Source organism: Drosophila virilis, chromosome 2 (genome assembly GCF_030788295.1).
Source record: "Drosophila virilis strain 15010-1051.87 chromosome 2, Dvir_AGI_RSII-ME, whole genome shotgun sequence".
Lineage (NCBI taxonomy): Eukaryota > Metazoa > Arthropoda > Insecta > Diptera > Drosophilidae > Drosophila > Drosophila virilis.
Genome location: NC_091544.1, coordinates 7,511,752 through 7,536,859, shown reverse-complemented (window position 1 = coordinate 7,536,859; position 25,108 = coordinate 7,511,752). Strand labels below are relative to the sequence as shown.

General features: G+C 39.9%; 1 protein-coding gene across 1 annotated transcript; it reads left to right on the top strand.

The window, feature by feature from the left end:
* betaTub97EF (beta-Tubulin at 97EF) lies at nucleotides 1-25,065 on the top strand. Its single transcript, XM_002054475.4, has 7 exons — nucleotides 1-323; nucleotides 17,432-17,666; nucleotides 18,597-18,826; nucleotides 22,259-22,426; nucleotides 22,850-23,114; nucleotides 24,456-24,778; nucleotides 24,846-25,065. The coding sequence occupies exons 1-7, from the start codon at nucleotides 267-269 to the stop codon at nucleotides 24,936-24,938; spliced, it is 1,371 nt and encodes a 456-aa protein (XP_002054511.2). The 5' UTR covers nucleotides 1-266; the 3' UTR covers nucleotides 24,939-25,065.
* Nucleotides 25,066-25,108: the final 43 nt, after the last annotated feature.

Here is a 25,108-nt window from a genome sequence, read left to right as displayed (position 1 = left end):
TTTAGTGCACGTTGGAATCTTGACGCGAGCGCGACGATCGCTCATAGTGTAAACCGTAACCAAAGCGATTCGAATTGTAAAAACCCCGTTTCCCTCGCTTTTTTGTCTGCGATTGTGTTTGTGCGTGCGCGTTAGTTTGTGTGTGTTAGCTGTCTGTGCATACATACATATCTATCGATTCGTGTTGATAAGTTGTCGGTTAACGAGAGAAGCAACCTAATAAACATCTACTTGACCTTTACCAAAGTCTCAGAGCACCTAACAAAATGAGGGAAATTGTGCACTTGCAGGTCGGCCAATGCGGCAATCAAATTGGTTCAAAGGTGCGTATAATCAATATTCCATTAGTGTGCCAGTTTGGACGCCCCTTTTGATCAATTATTTAGATTTTTTCACTGTATTCCTAACCTCACATCTTAAATTATAAAACAGAACGAAATAAAAGCGCTCTGCGCTTTCCACGCTCAATCTCTTTCGCTCTGCCGCCGCTTCCTCTCGCTCTCGCTCTCTCTCTCTCTCTCTCTCTCTTTTAATTGGTCGCTCTCTGTGCGTGCTCTCATTTATTGTTTTGCTGCTCTGCTGCAGATTGTTTTGCCGGGGTTGGGGCAGACAACAGGCGGCTGCTCTCTCAGTTCGAGAAACTATAGAACTGCAAAGCGGCAACACATACATAAACTGACTCAGCCGACCGTTCTAGAAGTTTTAATTCGCGCTGATTTATCTTATCATGCTAATGATATCAGCAGGCAGGCGGCCAGCTGAATGTGTTTTGAAGCATTGCACTCCCTCCCCCCCCCATAGATCATTTCCCGAAACGTAACATAAGCCCAGTTGTGCACTGCGACAAAATGTTATGACAGTCGTTTAAAATTGGTTATTGTGTTTGTTTTTGGCCGGCGATTCGTTCCAACCAGAGACATATTGACACTTCTAGAAGAAGCACCTAAAACACATGTAAAGCTGTTGTTGATCTTGAACTTTCTGGTCTGAGTAATGGATACAGCGTTTGAATGTATTTCGAAACTTTCGTGAAGGTTTCGTTGGGGCTGTGCTGTTCATACATATACTGTTTCACGGCTCACACGGTTTGGGTAATTAATGCTAGGGTAAGCTTTCTTTCGAGTGCCCTCTACACATGACTAAATTTACCTGCTGTTTCGTATGAACACAAACGATTTGCCTTAGAAAATGCCAGATAATTGGGAGCTGTAAGGAGAAGCACACACTGCCGTACGTATGTATGTACATACATGCATAATTAATGCGGCACAAACAGAATTGTGTATCTTGTAGCTATTGTATCTATAAGTTTGATAGCTTCCCTCGCCGCACGACATACACCCATACACCCATAGTCTTTGATGTATCGCCCTGCTTGGCTACAAGTTCTTATCAGCATTTTGCCATTAGTTAGCCAACACTTGGCCCCGCAGCTAACTAACTACTTACCAATACCTATGCACGAGCTTGTATGCGTGTAATCAGTATGCTTGTTTACAGAAACTTGGAACACACATAGATAGCTACGAGTCATAAATGGTTGACAGTTCGTATCGCTGGCATAGCCAAAAATAGGCATTGCATATGGCAAAGGCTATTCGCTTGTTTGGCCTGCTGTGTGACACACGCTGGCTGACAGAAGCTGGCCACTTTTTCACTTAACCCCGCATGCTGGCTGCCAATTAAAGGCATACCCGAAAACAAAACTCGAACCAACTGTTCGAGGCGCAGCCCCAAAGCGCAACTCGGTGCCCATTCTAAGCTAATTTAGCGCATTAATGTTCGCTCGCACAATTTACCCCATCATGAAAATCCAGAAACAGCCGCAACAACAACAACAACAACAACAACAACAGCAGCAACAACATCAATGAAGTCGTTGACGTTTGACACAGTTTTCTTTTTTCTTGTTGTTGTTTGTTGTGTCTTGTCTTGCTGTGTGTTTCTTCGTTTCCCAGCACAGTTTTCTCCACACATTAGCCCATCTGCATATTTCGTTTCGTTTCTGCTTTTTGCCGGCTCTTTACACGCTTTTCCACTTCAATTTTATGTAAACATATTTTCTAAGCCTTTTTCTTTTTTTTTTTTTTTTGATTTTGTCCGCATGCTACCAAGCTAATTAGGCCGCACTTTGCGATGACAAAGCCATGGCCTATCCCATCGGGTTTTTGCATGTGCCCATTTCGGCTTTGCCAACGCCAGCACAATTTAAAGTTTATTTAAATAAATACATAATTTATACAATCTGACAATTCGGCAATATAAAAAACTGTTGTTTCATTAAATTTGCCTATAATAATATTGAGCAAAATTTCGCTGCTGGCATTATTTACAAATAAATTTAAATTTGGTTCATTCTCACTGCGTTATAATATTTTGTAATTTAATTGAATGTCAATTTCTGATTAATTGGCTGTCCGTGTGAGTTATTGTTTGTGCGCTAAAATAAATAAATAATAAATATGCAAAACTGCGTGCGTGGCGCAAAAATAAGCTCACAAAATAGACAAATTTGTGTCCAGCAGCAGAAAATTGTGCATATATACAAATATATATATATACATACTGTATATTATATAATATATGTTTACATATGCTTTTATGTTAAAAATCAATTGCTGTACAGATAATGAAAAAAATTTTAAAAAAATTATGGGGCTTTCATAGCCATGTTTTTATTGTACAATTATAATAAATTTGTCATTAGCTTTCAAATTCATAAATCAATAAAAGCGATAACATAGGGGCTCGCAAATGGGCTAACAAAATTATGCATTTTTTTCATCATAATTTTTGTTTCATGTAGCTAATTGAGTATCTATAAAAGTATCCATATAAATACTGTAGTATGTGTGTGTGTGTTGACACTCTTATTTAAATGGCAAGCTTATCAGCTAAACTTATTTAGATTCAGAATTAATGGACCCTGACAAAAACGTCAAACTAACCTTATTTAACATAGTTTAGCTGAAATCAAAAAAATTTAAGAAACTCCATATTCCTAGACTATCTCTGGAAGAAACTTAGCTTTTCAATTTAAGCTTCATTTCCATTTCTTATTAAAGCTTATTCCATTCTCTGTTAATCTGTTTGCCGTTGCTAAGTTGTTAAGTTTGAGGCTAATGTGTATGCTAAATGTGAGCAACTGCCGTGTTTACTTTATCTCGGCAACTTCAACAAAGTGTTTATCACCTTTTCATTAAAATCGCGGCTGCTAACTGAAGGTTTATGTATATATTTTTTTTTACATTACTTTCTACCTGGTTTTGAAGCAAATCTCAACAAACAGCTTTGCCGCACGATGAGCTACCTAAGGCAGTTTCGAGCCCACGGCACATATATTTTCTCTTTTCTTTATTTTTTGCTTGTAACCAACCTAAATAAAACCTTATTAAAGCTTCTCTCTCATTCAGGGCCAAGGGTTTCAAGAATTGTTAAAGCTTTCTCCGTGCGCATTTTACAATTGCATTAGCTTCTTTTTATTACATTTAACTTTCTCAGCTCTGGAATCAGCCCCCAACGAAAAGAATATTATTTTCGGCGCTTTTGTGCTTTAATTTTGCAATATGGCCTTAAGTCTTTGCTGGCTGTTGTAGAGACGCTCAAAATTGATCACACATGCGAGCAAGGATGTATATTTGGTTATGAGGCAGACGGGTCATGCATGCCAGGATATTTTATAGAGGCCTGCAGCGAGCTCTTTTTCATTATTTACATAAACCTAATTTTCCCTAAATCATTTTGTGAACAATAACAGGGAAAATCTATTTACGGCGTGCCCCGTCTTCGCCCTTAATTCAAGCACACCCCCTCTCTCTAAACTAGAAAACAGTAAAGAAACGACAACAGCGAGCAGGCAAAAAGCCAAAGAAATGGATATGGAAAAACGTGAAAAAGTGAAAAAGTGAGAAGGAAATTTATAGACAAGTGCAGCGATGTCGTATTTCAGGCAACAACAAAGCTAAATGCCAAAACGCAAGCAACAGACAATAAAATTAAAGAGTTTGCAAAGCCAACGAAAGCCAAAGGATCCAACGTGGCTTGCACTGCATGCAAATGCCTGAAACTCGTGTGTGTGAGGTGGGTGCATGTGTGTGTGTGTGTGTGTGTGCCCGCCTTAGGATACATTTATTTAGCTTATAATGGCAGGGCATCATCGCAGCGCCAAAATAATGCACAAAATTGAATTATCGATAACGTTGGCAACTATCGCAGCTATAATTTCTTTATGGTTACACGTTGTTACATGCATAAAGTGGGCGCTGTGTGCGGCATGGACATGGACGGGGCTGCCACATGCTGTGTGGCATGTGGCTCATGTTTCTAGCTGGCTTGCCAGCCCGAGAGGTACTCGTTGCTAATGCGCCTGGCAATATGCAAATGCAATTTCGATATGGTACTTGCCATGAATTTTATCTGTCCGTGTTTGTTTGATGGTGGAAATAACAACAAGCGTTTCATAACTTAGTTGTGGCACATTATAGTTATAGGATGGCGCAAGTGGATAACCTGATGAAATGCATGCATGGCTTGAAATATCCGGGCAAGCAAATCAACAGGCACTCAAACATGCTTGAAAGGACCACGTAGAAAATCAACACGAAGCAGACCGAAGCGTGCTTAAACTACTTTAAAATCAGCAAGAAGAAGCTTTGGGTAATATAGTCGGGATTGTAATGAAAGTAATAACTGGTCAAAAGAAAACCACCTGAGTGGTATCTAGTTTTCTAATACAAATACATGTACTAGCAATTGTTTAAAAAAAAAACATGTGTGTGGACCTATATTTACACAAATCTTTAAACTAGAAGCCACGCGTATATTGCAATCCTTAATGTATATTTATGAAGCTTTAAAAATTACAAAACAAACCAGAAAAATTTCTTCAATTTCCTTCTAAAATAAAAGGTAACAAAAATGTAAGCAAAACTCTTAACTTAACGCAACTGAAACTTTATCAGAGTGTAGTATGTGAGTTACTCTAAACATAAAAAGCTGCTGTGTTATTTACTAGACTTATTCGACTATATATGTATATATATGCAAGGTTTGTTTAGTGAAACAAAGCAAGTATTCAAGCAGCCCTCGTTTAAAAAAATAATAAGTTGAATAAAACATAATAAAAAGTAACAAAATGTACACAGTGGATATATGTTTTTGAAAAATATTTTTCAATTTACATAAAAATGCGTTTATGCATACCAAATGAAATTTATACTCGCACTCACATACACACACACTCGCACACCAACACAAGCACGCCCTTGCGCCTAACGCTATGCAATGCGGAGGAAGAAGAAGGGCGAACGCGCAGCCCGCGGCAACAAATGGGGGAAATAGCGCTTCGTTGCACAAACTGATTATGAATAAACAAACGTAAATTTTTATAAACATTTTGCGCATTCTATAAAAATTACATATTTATGCATTTCTTTGTGCATCGCTGAGCCCATGCAAATTTCTAAATTGCAAATTGCCGTGCAAAAGGCGCATAGATATTAGAAACACATTAGAGAACAGGTATGCCAGAAAACGGCAGACAGCTGTTCTTGTATTTGTTTTTTTTTTTTTTTTTGTTTTCGTTGTTGTTGCAAAGCATCGAACAGGCTGCCAGCCACTCAGCCAAGTGCAACAGTTGTGGCCAAAGGTAAGCCGCTGGAAGCACCTGACCAGTCCCAGGCCCGGCCAGATGGTGTGGCAGACGTCGACAAATGGGCGGGAACATTTTGTTATTTATTTAACACTTTTAAAAAGCATTGCACTCTTTTGCTCATTAATATCTCATGTTGCCCCTTAATGCATGCGGCTGTTGCATGCTTTCAAGAGCCGCCCAACATTCCAGCCGAACCGGAGCCTGGCATATGTTTCATTATCATTGCAATACACCGGCCAGCCACATTGTTATTGTTGTTCTTTGGTTTTTTTTTAAAACATCGTTTCGTTTCTCTTTTTTTTATATATATTATTTTGTTGTGTTTTTTGTTGTGAATTTTCAATTACTTTGGTAATTTTATATTATTGAAATTGTACACCACAAATTGTAATTATGGCGCTTTGCCATTCCACTTGCCGCTTTGCCACTCGCCACTTGGGTGGACATTGCGCAGAGCGGCAGACGACACCTGAAATAATGCTGCGCTTTTGTAATCTGGTATTTACGAAATAAATAAAACAATAAAAGAGCTGAATGGAATGAAACAAAGAAAAAATACCAAAAAACAAACTGTATAAAACTCCAAATGCATTTAAAGCTTTCAGGTTTAATTCGCGCTGCATAATTGTGGATGCAGCCAGAAGCTGCACGGGTGTAAATTATGCATGCAATTGCATTGCCAATAACATATTTCGGCCTTGCACGGCAGGGCGCCGATAAGCAGGCAACAGAAAATAACTCTGGGCCCGGTGCGCAGCGGCCAGATAATGCCGACAGATATTAACCACAAGCGATAGTAGCCGGGCAAATTTATTGCATAGCGACACATAATTAACAAAAACAAATCATGCGAAATGCACAAAAACAAAACAAAAATGAGATATAATCAAGATTTGTTATTGGCTTTGTTTTATTTTATATAAATGGGTTGACAAATTGTACAGCCAAATGGCCAAATGGAATTTGAACATTGGCAAACTATGCATAAAATGGCATAGAGAACACGCCAAACCCCATTTAAAACCCAAATGCGGTCAAAATATTTATCATTTATGTATGTGTACACTGTGTGCGCGTGTGTACAGGTGGGCAAGCATATGCGAATGTGTGGCCCAAAATATCATAGAAAAATTAACATAAGTTTTATAATTTATAGCAGTTTAGCGCACGTTCGGGCCAAAGAAATACAAAAACCGCCAACCAAACCACAAATAACCAAATAGTCAAGCGCAATAATTGATCAGCCACAATATAATGTGAATGTGCACAGCTAGAGTTTTATAAACAATGTGCAACTGGGTGACTTAAATGCAAGGATTTCAAAGTCCCTCACGCAGTCCCTCAGTGCCATTCACACATTTAACATAAGCATTAACAGAAACACGCTCTGTTACATTACAGAGTGTGACAGATACATAGAGAGCAGCAGGAGGAAGAGAGAGTCACTTGTCAAAGAATAGAGAAGTGAGAAGCACTAGATTGGCTAAATAGAATTTCGGTATTCTTATACATATATATATACTTTATGGGATCGGAGGGCGTATTACATACATTTCTACAATCATATTAAACGCGCGCATCTGAAGAATGCAATTATACCATTTTATCGGATTGGAATTGCAATTGTTATTGTGTTTCATCAAAATTAAATTTACAACTTATAAAGAGCACTAAATATATATGCAAATATATAGAGTTAGCGTAAATCATAAACTAAAACCAAAAATAAAATATCCTATCTGCGCATATTTACATGAAAGCTTTTCAGTTTTGGCATTTACCCATCCGATGCGGATCTGTACAGCAAACAGCATTAATTGGATTTTTCGTATACATATTTTATTTTACTATTTGGCCATATTTCAGCGCAGCGATAATCGAATGCAATAAAAGCACGTAAAAAGTTTTAAACATGAGATACCCTGCAATCGGGTCTAAAATATGGCCTAAAAAATATATAGACTAGCATTTTATTAAACTAATTAATCGATATTGGTATTTATACTATTAAATCTTATATGTTTTTCAATCGGAAGGCCTTGACAATCCCTGTCTAGATAAGTAAGTCAACGTCTTAGACTCGAAGAGTATTTTGCTAGACAACTTGGTTAACCCGCTTAACACATTATATCTGTACAGGGTGTAAGAAAGACAACAAATAGCCGTACAAACTATATCCAGTATCCACAAGCATAAAATATTAATTTGAATGTGTATGTGGATAAAAATTGGTATTGCCATATTGCAAACAATATAACAAAATGCTATCAGCAAATGCAGCGAATGCCATTGAGAAGTTGCCCTTAAATAATATGAATGCTATTTGATATCCAGTTCTTTATCTGTGGCACTTGCCGTTGATTTAATGACATTTTCAGTCATTAAATTGCTGAAAAATAACTTTTCCAAGTAAATAACACAAATTGTTCAACCATATTTGCGTCAATAGACAGCAGTTATTTACTCTCTCGCTTCATAGGCAATCGAACCAAAAAAAAAAACCAAAAACAAAAAATTGAAAATGACATCTATGTGGAGAAAAACTCTTCACATGCCACAACAACATGCTTATTTACATGGCATATACAAAACCGCGCTGATATCATGACAATGGCATTAGACAAAAAAATTGTAAATATCTGCGTGAGCATTAAAAGAAATGTATAAATGTAAATGTGTAAATATATGCTGATGTTTTTAAATGCTGTATTTTGCGATAAGTGTTTTCAATATTTATTATACAAGTGACTAAAAAATTAAAACTATAATATATACTATATGTGCATATATCCTTGAATGCTGACATTTTAAGCATATAGATAGAGAGGGAAATCACCTAAGTTGGAATGCTTTAAGCCGTAACAGCTAAAATGCTGAAATTTTTATTGGAGTTTCTTTATGTGATGCAGCTGCACGTCAAACAATTGTATGAAACTATTTTGATTACCATGCAATCAGCCTCAAACTCATTTTAAAAGAGTTTTCTTCAAACTCAGACGTGTTTGACACTTTTCGCAGTATTTTTACATCTTTAAAGTTTTAGGTTTCATATAAAAGGTCTAAAACAAAATTTTACTTAAATCAACCGGTTCTATCTCGATAGGACACTTAAGTTTAAAGTGCGCGGCTGTTACTCATAAGCGCCGGCTCCATTTGAAGTGGTTGGAGCTATCATTTGACGTTTAACAACACATGCGCCTCCTGTTACTGTGTGCGTGTGTGTGTGTGTGGCTGGTGTGAGCAGACTTCCCGCCCTGACACTGTTTATTTATTTAGCTATTGCCAAAACGTACTTCAATGTATGAACTTCATATCGCTTGCCACATAAATATTATTATTATTACTCTCTTCGCCTCGAGGCGCCACAGGACAGGCCATCTAAATAAGCACATATACATATGTGTATATATTTATATAGCAAATGATAAAGTGCAAGTCGTGTCATTTCTGTGCATACAGGGCGAGAGCGTGAGAGAGAGAAGGTGGCCCAAAAACATATCGCCATATGCAAAATGATAGCGGCAAATGGTCGAAGACTTTGGCCATTAGCAAATATTATTGTTGACTAGGAAGCAGACAGCAACCAGAGGTCATAAACCAACACAACTCAGACACGCTCCAACACTTCATTCCCTCATGGATCTCCAGCAAAAACTCAAGCCCCTTCAAATGACAACAGGTTCATAGAAGTAATCGACAGGTTTATGCACCCGGGCGCAAATCAATGTTGTTTAAAGAGGTTCATGCAAATGGGCTGGTTGTCCGCATTATTATTATTTACCTCGGTCTGGCTACAGCAGTTCGAATGAGGCAGCCACACGTTTCCCCGTTGCCAGATGCTCACACACACACACACACACGCCCCCTGCACATTAGTTAAATCAATAGCAGGCCGACCGACCAAATAAACCATAAATATTTACATATCTAAATCGACAATTATTGAAATCTCAATTGAAATTGTTTGTCAACCGCGTATACCTGCACACATGTGTGCGTATATATGTGAGTGTGTGTGTGTGTTGGCCTGGCACAAAAACCGATTCAAAAAAGTACATTTTGGCCATTACAAGCGAAATAAGCGCAAAATAAATTGCTTTAATACTTAACATATGTTTAGATACAGGCAGCAGTCATTTTGTGACTTAACCGAAGCAATTACACACGTGCATACAACATTTATGATATTTGTATATCTAAAATAAGTTATCCAGTTAGTTAAGTTATTCACAATCATATAAAATATGACTGCGCACAAAATATGAATCCAATGGGAAAAGCCAACGCATCAGGTTTAAGTTAAGATTTAAGTTTTCTGAGTGCTTATATACCTACATAGATATTTTAAATACTCATACATGTGACCTAAATCCGATTTACAACAGCTTACAAAATCGTATAGCTCTATAGCAAGAATGGATTAAAAATGTGCTTTAATGTGGAGCAAATTTCTGCTTCTCAAGGCATTTTGAGCAAAGAGCTTCAAAATTTTCCTCAAAGCAAAGTACTTGGATAAATGTCTTTCTTTCTCTCCCTCTCTCTCTATCACTCTCTTACTCGCTCTCAAACTGTATGAGTCTTAAGCAATAAGCGGATCTTTAATATCGCATCCGGTCATTTAAAAAGAAAACATTTGTATGAAGCCTATTTAATTTAAAAATAATTTACAAAAAACCTTTTGCATCATCTCATTACGATACGAATTTTTATTAAATTATGGACATTTGCATTCGTTCGAATAATTTGAAATACTGAATGTCAGCTGCATGAAAAAACATTGCGCATTTTAAATGCGTTTCGGTTGAACAACAAAAAACAATAACATAAACACGGCACCGAATACAGAAACCCAATCAAACATCCCAACAGCAACAAAAATAAAAAAAAAAATGCAAACATAACGTGCTGATAATGACAATTAGTGGCCACATTTAAATTGATGCACTTGATGAGAAATGTAATTGCAAATGCAGCAGACACACACACACACAAAAACACACACAGTGCCTATAGTATAAAGGGTAATTTACGGGATAGGCGATTGGTAAAAATTGCATTTTTCTGATAAAGCGAGGCTGCTTCCCAATTCACACGTCCGAGCAAATTGAGCGCGTTTATGTGTCTGTAGCAATTACACGGACATACACAAATTGCAACGGCATTGCCAATTCATGGCCTGCGAATAGTGTATAATTATACCGTAGGAGATCGAGCGCTGCCCTAAAAAGTATGCTATGGCATTTTATTGCACTAAACGTGGCCCGTGGCCCGTGGCCCATAGCCCAGCACAGGCACAAACAGATGAAGGCCAGCATTCGTCGTGATCCTTTTAGTATTATTACAAAATATACTTATACATATGGGCGTGACACGCGCCCATTTGGCCGTTAGCATAGTTTGGGGTACAATTCTTTATTTGCGGCGACGCGCGTATAAATTGCATTTTTGAGCAGTTGCCCCCCTCCCGCTGTTGCCCGGTTGCAGATGGCCCGGTCGCTATCTTGCTTTTAAAAGGGTTTGTCTTTGCTCTTCGCTTCATTTTTGTTGTTTCTTTTTATTTACTTTTTTTTCGTGTGTCGCATCAAAATGGTTTATGGCCAATGGCTGCAAAATGTCATCTATCGATGGGCGGCCGTTAAGCTTTGAGTGTGTAGAGGGCCATTTTTATTTTATTGCGGCTTATGACTGAGCTGCGCTGTGCCCGGGAGCAAAGCTCATTACGCTAATGGATGTCACACACTCACACACACTCAACACACTCGCACACACACACATGCACACACATGACATTTAGCATACATTGAAATATAATTTCGTTGCTGGCCGCTCAAATTAAAATAAATTGACTTAGTTCACATCGCGCGCTTTGCATTTTAAACGCTCTCGCACACAAATCGCGCGGCTTTTCTGCGCATTTGTAAATTGGCAAATGTTTACCAAAAGTGCTTCAATCCTGTTTATTATTTTTAATTAGTTTAATGCCAATATCGCAAAAATTCAATTGAAAATCAATTCAATGTGCCTTACTTTTACTTTTGACTTGTGACTTGTGCCAATTTTAAATACAAACTGAATATATTTCTCAAAAAAGGCGTTATACCAATTAATAAGAAAGTCCTTCCTTTTTTAAATCTATTTTAAGTTAACTCACTTTCGTGGATATAGCTACGCAATGCGAGTAGAATAATTCTCATTTATAAAGCTTTCAATATTCGTCTAAAGTTAACCCATATCTATATTTCAAATGTTGTCAGTAAATTTGTGTCAAAAGTCTTAATATTTCTATAAATTCTATTTTCTCTCATCAATATTATTATATTATTTTAACAGGTTAATGCTTAAAGCTTTTGTTATAGACGCAATGGAATTGTTATGTCACGCAATGGAATTTTAATTAGAAATAGGGTTTTTTATTTGTCGTCTCCTATAATTGTACATATGCCACATATTTATTCAATTATTTATTTTAATTGAATTTTAATAAATTTATACACGAAAATTACATGAAGTAAAGCGTGCAGGTAAATTTAATTACACTATTCAACATACATCCCAAAATACTAAAATTAAATATTTAAATTAAATGCTCAAATTGTAAAAAAAATAACCCAATTTAAATAGTTTAATATATATATTAAACTTTGCAAATTAAAAAGCGCATCATAGCTCAAGATAAGCTCGATTAGAATAAATATTTATGTCTGCTCTTGAACTATCAGGCTATGATTTATTTGAGCTGCAATTGTTTATTTATGCGTTGCGTGTGCCGCGAGCAAAAACGTCAAATTCAATATTCAAACGCAGTTGCAGCAATTTGGATGACTCGAACGCCAGACCCGGGGGCAATCCCTGGTGTATCCCTTGGCGCTCTCAGTCACATCCGTTGCGACATGCACTTCCGTTGCTTTGCGTGGCGCGCATCCTTTGCATTCTCTGCTAACGAAAACCCAAAATGTCCTTTTGTCTTAGGAACAAAGCACAAACTGCAGCGCACATTTCTTTGCTGGCCGCAATTAATTTATGCTCGTTTTTTTTTGCTGCTCCACGACTTTGGTGAGTTTTGCCACTTGACTTTTGCTTGGCTGCTCGCCGCGCCGCATTTCGGTTTTTTGTTTGAACGCTTTGAGAATTTTAATTTTGAATTTCTTTTACGAGCTTGGCTATGTGGTCCCATTAAAAAAGACGGCGCCACAAAATGGCTGGCAAAATGGCGCCGCTTTGGTCAACGCACGTTGCCTTTTGTTTACTTTTAATTTGATCACTCTACTTTTTCCCCCCTAATTTCGAAAGTTCTCTAGTTTTTTAACTTGTGCGCAATTTTGTAATTAAGCAATTTGACCGCAGCTAGCAAAAGTTTAACGCAAATGAAGGCAGCGTAATTGTTTTTTTTTTTTTTTGTCTTTTTTCATTTTGTTTTCACTTAAAAAGAGTGTTTGAGGCTACTTTATCAGACCCACCTTAAACAGCTGAGACAGGCATGTCAGAAGCATGAGTCGATATCAACAGACGTTCAACGGACAGTTGGACAGCTCTGCAACATTTTTCGACCGTCATTTGCAACAGCAGAGCAAAAGTTTTCACAATATACATTTATAATAAGCTACTTATAAAGGAGCACAGCAGAAACAATAGTCGAGTGTGTTGATAGGGCAGATACCCTTACATGAAGTCCTAATTGGTCTGATCAACTTTTGTATTTTATACGTATATATACTCAACACACGTAAGAAAGTAATATAGATAAAGTGCGAAAATAAATACAATTATATTATATAATATTCAATGAAAATCGCATAGAAGGGCGCTATTTAAATATTCATTTTTACTTGGCAGCTACACGTAGGGAATCAATAGTTGATATAATATACACATTACATATGCGCATTTAACTTTTCAGTGAGTTACACAGTGCATGTTGAAGTGAATATACCCTATAACAGGGTATGCATAGCGTAGCACCCCTTTGCGAGCAGCTCAGCACTCAATGCCAAGAGCAAACAAACAGCTCAAAAGTAGTCAAAAAGAAAAACGCTTATCTGCAATTGGCTTCGTAAAATATACGAAAACATATTTAAATTTCCCCACAGGCAACAAGTGCCGGGGCAACAGCAGGACCAGAACAAAGTCAGTCAACTAGTTGTCTCCCATGCGGGCGGCTCGAAGCAAACACATACACACACCCACAAACACACACACAAATATACACACACACGCCCACTCAACCAAATGCCAACAAGCAAGCAAACAAATACAAGCTAAAGCGTATGCAAATCAAAGTTATTGTCAGGCCAAAAGTGTCTACCGATGCGTACAATTGAGTGTCATATTTCCAGTTTGTTATATATGCAAAGGCAAAGGCAACGGCAAACTGAGCTACAACAGTTTGCCCACGCGGCCCCAACCACACTCACTCCCCATATGAGGTCCAACTTTATGCAAGGGTAAACTCAAGTCTCAACTTTTTTACTTCTCGTTTTTTTTTTTTTTTTTTTGTATACTTAACTTCCTGCGCTCGTCTTTTGGTCATGCAACTTGTTATCATTGTTGCGTGCCTAAAAGCCAATGGAGAAATGAAACTTTGCCAACGAACAGCAGTAATGCAAACATTTATGCTGCGCCAGGATTAACATAACAACAAAAATAACAACCTGTGACATACGCGCCAGGCCAAACCATTTATTTGAGCATGCAATCAATGGTTATCCAATTTTAGGCAAAAGTGCTCAAACTTTTACATTCGACTATAGCCAGTATTCTTATACAGTCTTAAAAGGTTATAATAAATTTGTGCAAATAGAAGAGAGGGAGAGGGCAGAAGAAAGCAGCATAGTTACGCTTAAGTATACTTAAACATATCATATATATATATCATACTTATATATATTCGTCTGCGTCTATCAGCCTTGCCATATAAAGAAGAGCTTAAGTCGCCCACTTATATCTACATACATGTATAAGGCATATTCTGCATACTCCTCACATTAGATTTAACTAATTATTATTATGTTTGTCTTCGAATGTAAAATTATGTTGGCTAAATAATTTTTTTTTAAATAATTATTTTAAACGGCTCGGTGCAAATCCCCTTCTTATACCTATGCCCATACATATTCTAGCGGGTATTGCCCGGCCTTGCCCGTGAACCGTTTTGTTCTGAAACTGTTTAATATTATCGAGAGATATACGAGCTAGACTTGCACGATTCAAGTATTTTACTCTAAATTAAGAAATTAGCTTAAAACACACGCTTTTGAACAAGGGGGAAGCGGGATAATAAACGATGATAAATTGTGTATAAATACATTTCAAATTGAATTGGTTTTTGTAATCCAAATAGAATAAGGGAGGAAAGTTCTAATACGTTTAATAAATATTATAAGTCTACCAAGACAATAGCTTACTCTAGTGTAACTTCATCAATACAGTGAAAACTCACATTGACGGGCAAAGACCGTCGGAAATGTCTGTCCACTCAAAAGGAGTGTTAGGTGCATAAAGAAGCAATGTATATAGCTTGATTTATATTAGTTTGAGCGAAAGTGCACGCCCAGGCGTATTGTCTGCCCTAATAGAAGTATCCATTATACGAATTTTAATACAGTAAGTATTTATATAGAGACCACGGTATTTGACAGTTCATGCGTGAATGTGAGCGAGGTAGAGACATAAAAATAAATATATGCGTTAGAGTGTTCGATGTCAGGTGTAATGCATCGTCGTCTAAAAACGTCGAGCCTTATGAATAATTTACAGATATTTATGAGCATGACAGGCACTTAGAAAGGTCCTGCTATGGCCATAACACAAAAGAGACACGACAATCAAGTAATGATACGAAGCGTCAGCTCTTGCGGCTTCTCATACGCGCAGCAACATATTTAAATGTTGAAAATGTGCAAAATGTCTTGTGGCTGTGAATATGAAATACGTATGTGCACATCAAAGGGTATTTAAAGACGCCCTTGGCTACATACATTGTTAATATTTCTTTTGTTTGGGTAGTTGTTAAATCCATAATTAATACACTCAAGAATTGACGTTTGCCCGTTGTAAAAGTTTGCTGTCTTTTCGGGCAAAAAGCATAAATTAAAACTTGTGGCATGCCCTTCATGAATCCAATCTCGGACATTAATATATGAAATGCCGAGAAAAAAGAAATTAATTCACGACCCTTGGCGCTTAAGTCCATTAAAAATCATTCCGATCAATGTGAGTGGGGGGCAGCGCACATTGCGATTTTCTCACAATTAGCATTTTGGCATCCACTTCAGTTTTTACCAGCCGCCGGCCCGTATACACATACACACGCGCGCACACACACACACACACGCACACACACCTGGCCAACAAAAGCGAACGAAACGATTGAAACATTTTTAAAAATTTGAAATTCATATGCGCAACAAACGTGAAATGTTTTGTGAAGCGTATTGGGCATTAAAACCAAAACCAAAAAAAATATCAAGAATTATCTAGTCGGAACTGCTCGACTAGAAAATACCCAAAGCCTTCTTTTAACAAGACGAGAAGCAGCTCGCGCTACGAGATTGTTGCCAACAAAATTACTTATTTTACCTACTTATGGAGTAAAGGTAAAAACTATTATCCCTCTGCTGGATTTGAATTCGCACTTCTATCATCCGATAACTGCCACTGCCGCATACCTTAAGGTCATAACATCATATATAAGAAGAATAGCTACCGAGACGCATGTGGTTAGATCCACCCGCCTCTTGAGACTGACCAAGGTTCTGCCTGTTGCATACGTTTTCACAAAATCAACCATTATACCCATCTTACCCAGGCTCAAAAGGATTCAGGGTATACAAAAAAAATAAAAAGTCGAGCCACACGCAAGAAAAATATACGTGCAAGCAAATACGATATAAAAGCGGACGGAATGTTGGGCTGCAGGGAAGCGGGGTCAAGGGGGAGTGCAGAGGTAAAACAGCAAAATCGCTGAAGCACTCGACCCATAGGAAGCGGCAAAAATAAATAAATATATGAAAACACCTAAAAGGATTCAATTATTCCCCCTCGTTACACAACGAAAAATAACACGAAGCTCACTCTCTGCCAGCAAAAAATGCGCGCCCATAAAAGTATGCAACAGAAATTGCTCACGGCATATAAAGTGCTCCCGCTCCCCCGTACATAGGTGGTGGCATATAGCAAGGCGGGCGGGGCGCTTGGAACATATGCACGCGCATAAATCGCAACCAGATAGGTACCAGAACGATGACGATGACATTGGCGTTGGCGCTGCCATTGGTATTGGCCATAAAAGCAAGCGGCATGTAAAAAGGACACTCATATTTATATGCACTGATTGCCAAAGCAATGCAGCCCAAGCACATACACACACACACACACACACACACACACACACACACGGGCGGGCACATCGCTGACACATGCGATACGATACGATATATTGATTGAAAAATAATATTTAAGCGCCGCGCAATACACTATAAAAAAAAAACTGCGAGCCAACTCGTCATATCTCATTGCATAGAAATGGGCAATATTATAAAATGTCGGGCATACGACATCTAGATTATTTACATTCATTTGTATTATATGGAATTTTATTGAAATTCTTCAATTGAAATCAGAAAAATGGCAGAGTTACCGAATATATTAAAATAAAATTATGACCGCCGCTTGAATAAATCTCGAATGAAAAGAACTAAAAGTTTTCCAACCCAAAAAAAATTGTATATCTTTGTGTTGAATATTATTAAGATTTTGTGCAAATTGTTGTATTCTTTATAGTTCTGGGAAATAATCTCAGCGGAGCATGGCATCGATCCCAATGGCTACTATCACGGCGAATCGCATCTGCAGTACGAGCGCATAGATGTCTACTACACTGAGGCAAGCAGCGGCAAGTATGTGCCGCGCGCTGTGCTCATCGATCTGGAGCCGGGCACCATGGACTCGGTGCGTCAATCGCCCATGGGTCAACTCTTCAGGCCCGATAACTTTGTGTTCGGCCAGTCAGGAGCGGGTAAGTGCTACAAGTGAATTAGTTGCAAGTGCTTGTTGAATGTTGTATTTTATTGAGGCACAAAGGCGAGCACTACAGCCATGTCCTTGTGTTTGCCTTACGGCAGTTCCACTGTTAATCATTGTCCCTCCCATCGAAGTACATCGGACAGCGTTTAGCTAATGCATTTCAGCTGCTCATTAATGCTGCCATGTCGTGGCATGTTGCACACACACACACACACATACACATGGACAACTACCGGTCTGCATCTGCAGATCCGCTCGACCTGTGCGTGCGTATGCTTTTGTTTTTCCTCGCAAAATGCGCCCCACGGCTGATCGGCAGTTTGTTCAGCTTGTCATTTTGGTGGCCCTCATCATCGAGCATATACCTGGCAATAGTTGTTCCAGCTGCAGCAACAACAACATCCAGCAGCGGCAGCAGCAAGAGCACATTATGTGCTGTTGTCATTGCTTTGATAAGTTCAAACAAGATGACGTTGATGAAATTGCGGCCGGGTTCTAGTTCCTATAAGCAATCCTGATAAGCCAGCAGTGGACTAGTCTATTGATGGGCAACTACAAAAGCGGCTTGACCATCGTTAGACAATCGCTACATACTGATTTTTACTACTGTACTTGTTGTTGTTCTTGCGGCAATTGTCGCTGTAGCTGTTGCTGCCTGTGCTGGAGATGCGGCTGTCCGGATTGTTGATGATAATTGCAATTATAAAATAGCCTGCGGATGACGATGAAAATTAATTTCGTACATGTCACTCATCACAACATGTTGATATTATTGTCGTGGTTATGAGTGTGTGTTTTTCCCTGTGCGTGTGCAGGTGTGCATGTGCAGGAGGGAAGTGTGTGCTGCTTAGTTAATTATGTTATTGTATATCTACTTGCACATATATCCAGCAACTGACCTCACCTTTCTGCTCTCCAACAGGCAACAACTGGGCCAAGGGCCACTACACAGAAGGCGCCGAGCTGATCGATTCGGTGCTAGAAGTGATGCGCAGAGAATCCGAAGGCTGTGACTGTCTGCAGGGCTTCCAGCTGGCCCATTCACTGGGCGGCGGCACTGGCTCTGGTCTCGGCACTCTCCTCATTTCGAAAATACGCGAGGAGTATCCGGATCGCATCATGAACTCCTTTTCGGTGGTGCCCTCACCCAAGGTAAGTACACACCTTTGCACAGCTGCAGATCACACGCACGCACGCACATTCGCACTGCTCTCATGATTTTGGCCAGGGCAATCCGCTTAGGCAAATCAGCTTAGCCAACAAATTAGTTTAGCGCCGTTTGTAAGCCGCCGTGCGACCATAAAACGCTTTACAGCCGCACGCGTTTTTGTCTAATAACCGAAATGGGCCGCACCATGGCAACAAATATGTCCTGCACCAAAGCCGTTTTTGTGCGTGCCACAAATTATTATGCCACGAATGTTGGCATAGCCTTTCAGAGGCTTTCATTACATTAGTTATTATTGCATTTAATGCATGTCAGGTGTTTTGCAAATTTTAGCATATAAATACTCATTATTGTTCTTTGCAAATGCAAAGCTTTTTTGTAATATAATTTGTTTCCCTTGTTTGACTTTTTGTTTACTTCAATGATCGATCGATTATACTATTATTTAATGTCAAACTTATCAGATGTTTTTCCCCAATTAGACTTATTAGAGGTATTCCTGTAACAGAGGTTTAAATGGGAACATCCCAAATTCAGTGTCAACCAACAAAAATCTTTATCAATTCCAGTTTTTGTTTTGAATTTACGACAATATTCATTGATGTCATCTATTGTAAGCGGTACGGTACAAATAATTCTAATTAATTTGCCGCTGCATTTTGAGCCGCCAACAACCTGCGGCTAATTGACAGTGCAATTTTGGTTGGCCAGTGTATAAGGAAGAGAGGTTCTCTGTAGCAGCCACAACTGTGCGGCGGGTCGCCTCCACAATGGCTGCATTCTGCATTCTGACACGCTTCAATTATTGCTTAATTAACCTAGTTGCATATTTTACACGCACGCCCTGCCCCGGCAGCACGTGAGACGCCTTCATTTGCATTATAATCATCGTGAGCATTTAATTACATTTCGACATTTAATTAAATTAATTTAGTGGCAAATTGATTGTCAATAACAGGCGGTGCGCAATATCCACAAGCGAATAGCGAGCAGCGTATTTAATATGTTCCCTTTTTTGTTTTATATCAAAATGATTATTTATTTTAAACTGCATTAAATTAGTAGGTCAGGTTTACTATTTAATTTATAGTCAAAATGAAGTTAAAAGCTTTTGAAAGAACATTAATTTCGACTTTCAACAGAATGTGAAACCTTAAGGCTGCTCAAACTGCCGAATCTTTGGACTAACCACAAACGAATAGCCACAATAATAATGAAAAAGAAATGAAAACTAGGCAAATGTTTGTGTATTCATGTTATTCATTTGATACCCCGCAAACATAACTTTTGGGGGTAACTTATGCGACGTTCAATCGAGTCTTCTTTCTTATTGAAGTCAAGTTGAGTATTATAATTTTGATACGAAGGACAGATATTCGACCCCATAAAATATATATATTTTTGATCAGCATCAACAGTCGACTAGCCATGTTCGTCTGTTTCTTGCGAATTAGTCTCTCAGTTTTAAAGCTAGCGTCTGGAAATTTGGCATATGGCCTTTGTAGGCAGTACATATATCAGAACCAGACGGATCGGATCACCATATCGTCTGCAGCTGCCATTGGAACGATCTGTCAAGAAGTATAACTTTTTTGTTTATCAAAATTTCTTGACCACAGTTTTACTGTGCTCCTCTCAACAGATAAACTGCCTCGTATACTGTTTACAGGGTATACAGAAGTATAATAGTAAAATACAATGATACTTAAAATAAAATACATGCCTAGCACTACAGCATTACAAGTGTAAATATGCCTCAGATGGTTTGGCTTGGCACACAATTTAAAAGGCGAGCAGAAAATGTTTATTGATGCGTGAAATTAGCATTCGACATGCCCATATATATCTCAGTCTCCCACTCTCTCCCACTCTCTCTCTCTCTCTCTATGTTACTCCTGCTCCCGAGATTTTCAGTTTAACACTCACATAGTCCATATGCAGATCGAATGAAACTTACGTTTTGTTGCTGTTTAATTTATTATCGTCACGCTTGAGCAACAATGAACAAAACTATGTGAGAATGCGAGTCCACGCTCCGCACTTGTCGTTGGGTCAGCTAAACCCTTTTTTGGCCAATTGCCCGGCCCCATCTATGTTGGACATGTTATTTATGCGCTTGGTCTGGCGAATTACCGCAATGTTTTGGCATTGGCGGGCATTTTGTTGCGGCCAGGACATGACACACGCCTGTCACTTAATACGCATTTCAAATTTATGCGATTACTCGCACATTTTAATGCTCGTCCATTTTTTATGCGCTTTGCCAGTTGTTATAAATGCTTTCAGGTTTAATCAGATTAATAAATTGGCATATTTGTAAAAGCATTTAATTGGGCACATTGATCCTGCGCAGCATTACAGCCATGTGGCAAATCCTTTTGGATTTGTGCATGGCAAATATTTAGCCTGAGCAGTTGGCAAATACAACTGCAGTAACAAATATGTGTAAGTTATGCCCGGGCATAACTCAATATAATTAGATTCATGTAGTACCTGTTCCAGGTGACCGTTCGTTATCGCCCCAGGACTGCACCATTAAATAATTGCAAGGATTTATGTGCAAACATTTTGCTTTCCAAATAGCAACTGAATTTTGCTTATCCGTGTTGTTGGACACAGGTAGTGCAATGCATCTTGCCAAGGCAAATAGAAGCCTAACCAAAGTATTACACATAATTTTCAGCTGCTGCAAGCAAACACAACAAACGCACACACACACACACACACACACACGCACACGGACATCAAGTGTTGTGTGCAATATGCAATTGCATTTATGCAACAAATGTTCGACCATATGCCCGTTCGGGCCCCAACACTTTGCAAACAGCAGCAGGTGGGCATCGACGGGGCAGCCCCTTTTCCCCTCTCCATTTCCATATACTTTGTTATGGAGCATAGTGCAAATGCAACTTTCATGTACTTTGCTTGACGCACTGCAAAACAATGCAAACTCGAAATACATTTTCAAAATCAAAAGCAGGTTTCTATTTTCTGCATTTGAACGTAAAGTTTGAAACATGTTAAGATAATGTATATACGGTTAGATAAAATCGGAAATGGGCATAAGCTGCAATAGATAAGGCTTTAAATACATTCTAATTGCATTTAATATAATTAAATTCATATGCAATGTGATTAGTGATGAAATGGAAACAGATGAAGCCAGCTGGTTTCCACGAAATCTTGACAAAGTGCAAATGGAGAAGGCTTCGTCTAGTGTGAGGGGCAATCAATGCGAAATTATCTAAATGTCGCTACTATTTCTGTTGCTAGTCTCTAAACATGTATATTCATCAGATCGTATCTATCGACTTGTGTTCCATTAACTCTGCCAATTAATATATATGTATTTGCTTTTATTTTTCTTGCATGCCATCGCCATCGCCTGCGCCGCTGCTCGCTCCCGCCCATAGGTATCCGATACCGTTGTGGAGCCGTACAATGCAACGCTCTCCATACACCAGCTGGTGGAGAACACGGATGAGACGTTCTGCATTGACAACGAGGCGCTTTATGATATCTGCTTCCGCACGCTGAAGCTCTCGTCGCCCACATATGGCGATTTGAATCATCTGGTTTCCGTAAGTGAATTTTAATCAACAAACCAACTAATGTGTGTGTGTTTCGCTCTTGTGTGTACACTCCATACCCTGTTTCCACAACATTCACCTCCACGACCACGTCCACGTCCACGTCCACATCGTTGTTGTTGTCGTCCAGGTGTCCGAGGTGGTCGTTGAGCCATACAATGCGACACTGTCGGTGCATGAGCTGTGCGTGAACACAGACGAGACGTTCTGCATTGACAATGAGGCCTTGTACGACATTTGCTATCAAACTTTGCGCCTTGGCTCACCCACCTACCAGGATCTCAATCATTTGGTGTCTGTAAGTAAATGGCAAAGGATACAACAACAACTCGCTACCTAATTTCAGGAATAACGCCCGCAAACAAAGCCATCTATTCGCACAATCCCTTATATAGAATCTCTTTCACATCCTAGATCACAATGTCTGGCGTGACCACCTGCTTGCGTTTTCCTGGCCAGCTCAATGCTGACCTGCGCAAACTGGCTGTGAATATGGTGCCCTTCCCCCGGCTGCACTTCTTCATGCCGGGCTTTGCGCCGCTTACCGCCAAGGGTTCGCAGCAATATCGCGCGCTCACCGTCGCCGAGCTGACCCAACAAATGTTCGATGCCAAGAACATGATGACCGCCTGCGATCCCAGGCATGGCCGCTACCTAACCGTAGCCTGCATCTTCCGTGGTGAGTGTTGAGACCTTTTTTCCTGATAAATGGCCGCTGTTTGGGTTTCACTTCACTCTTAAGTGGCGTTGACATGACACGACAGGACGCCACGTGCTCTCTGACCTTTTGCTCGAAGCGAAGCTCACGTGAAAGGTAGCCGCGCCCACATTCCAGCGTGGCGGGCAAGAAAAATAGTGTTTTAACAACAATACACCACACAAAACGCGGATATGACCATTTGGCCAACTGTCTGTCTGTCTGCCTGTCTGTCTGTGTGGGCTTAGGCTTAGGTGTCCGCTGCGCAGCTAACGCGGCTTAGGACCAACTTTGTCGCTTTGTCATGGCCAGCAGTTGGCGCACCTGTCCGCCCGATGGGCCGGAGGTTCAGGGGCAGGCACGTAGCGCGCCTTTGCGACAGCGACAATTTTATTAGCAAACGCAAAGCCTACTTATGGGCGCCACTAGAAATGATTAATGCACGTCGACTGGCGGCTAAAAAGGCTGCAATCCGTCAGCGCGCACGTAGCGAAAATTTGTTTGCGTCCAGGCCGCGTCTCTACCATCCACCATCTTTTACCATGGCCAACCATTGAAGGCGTGGTATGGGGGGGGGGTCACATTTTTTCGCGCTAATTTTTAAATTAATAAACTGCTGCGCTGTGGCGCCCAAAAGTATGCCGCATAATATTTCATTTGTTATTCCTTGTGTGCCTAGCCAGCCGAACGCTCGAACGCCCCCGCGCGCCCCTGCCCGCACGCATTTCGCCTTTGACTGATGACTCGCAAAACGCGCGTAATTAGAAATTTACTTTCAAGATCCATTTGGGAATTGCGAGTTTCGGTCCCGGTCCCGGTCCCAGTCCCAGTCCCAATCCCGCGACCGCCGCTTGACACGGCTTTTGGGCCTTAACTAATCATCCTGAACGTGACTTAAGGCTGCAGCGCCAGCGCCAGCGCCTGTCGCAGGCCTCGCATCCCCGCGTTCCCGCGTCCGTTAGTCCGCGCTTGCAAAATAATTAATCACAAAAATGAGCGGCAGCCAGTGAACAAAAAAAAAAAAAAGCAAACCAACAAGAATTTAAACAGCTTTTTTAGTTGCCTCATGGGACTCTTTCTGTTGGTGTCCATCCGCAGCCCGCCCACCTAAAGGCAGGCATCGGCACAGGAATAGGTGGCCAGGTGGCCAAGTGAGCTGGCAGGGCTTAGAAGACGTTTAGTATTTCATATTCAGGGATTTGGGGATTCAGTTGACGCTTCAAAGCCAGCTACGCTTTTGATGTAAAAGAAAGTGAAAATGCGGAAAATGCCGTTGCCAGCAAAGTTCAAGTATTTTTACACTGCACTCTTAATAATTAACAGGACCCATGTCTATGAAGGAGGTGGACACACAAATGCTCAACGTGCAGAGTAAGAATAGCAGCTACTTTGTCGAATGGATACCCAACAATGTGAAGGTGGCCGTTTGTGACATTCCGCCACGCGGCCTCAAGATGGCGGCCACATTCATTGGCAACACCACAGCCATTCAGGAGATATTCAAGCGCATCTCCGAACAATTTACGGCCATGTTCCGCCGCAAAGCCTTCCTGCATTGGTACACTGGCGAGGGCATGGATGAAATGGAGTTCACCGAGGCGGAGAGCAACATGAACGATCTGATATCCGAATATCAGCAGTATCAGGTGCGACACAATCTGCAGCTTACTTTTGACTTTCCTCACATAATCCATTCACATTTACTCTATTCAGGAAGCCACCGCTGACGACGAGGTCGAGTTCGACGACGAGCAGGCTGAGCAAGAGGCTTACGAGTCAGAAGCACTGCAAAATGGCAATGCCTAAACAAGAACTCGACACTTTCGCGTTTTACTTGTTATCTGCACGATTATCTATTTAACTAGATTTTCAAATGTGCAGACACACGGAATGAAAGTTAATAAACAGTAAACATAGTATTTCATTTTCTGTACGCCAACTTTGTATTAATTTTTTGGTGAACAACTGCTGCAAGT

What these genes read in the sequence shown, in the direction of transcription:
- betaTub97EF (XM_002054475.4), top strand. Translation starts at nt 267, where the DNA reads ATGAGGGAAATTGTGCACTTGCAGGTCGGCCAATGCGGCAATCAAATT. An exon ending in GCAATCAAATTGGTTCAAAG is followed by an intron (nt 324 to 17,431) that starts GTGCGTATAATC and finishes TATTCTTTATAG; the next exon opens with TTCTGGGAAATAATCTCAGC. An exon ending in GTTCGGCCAGTCAGGAGCGG is followed by an intron (nt 17,667 to 18,596) that starts GTAAGTGCTACA and finishes GCTCTCCAACAG; the next exon opens with GCAACAACTGGGCCAAGGGC.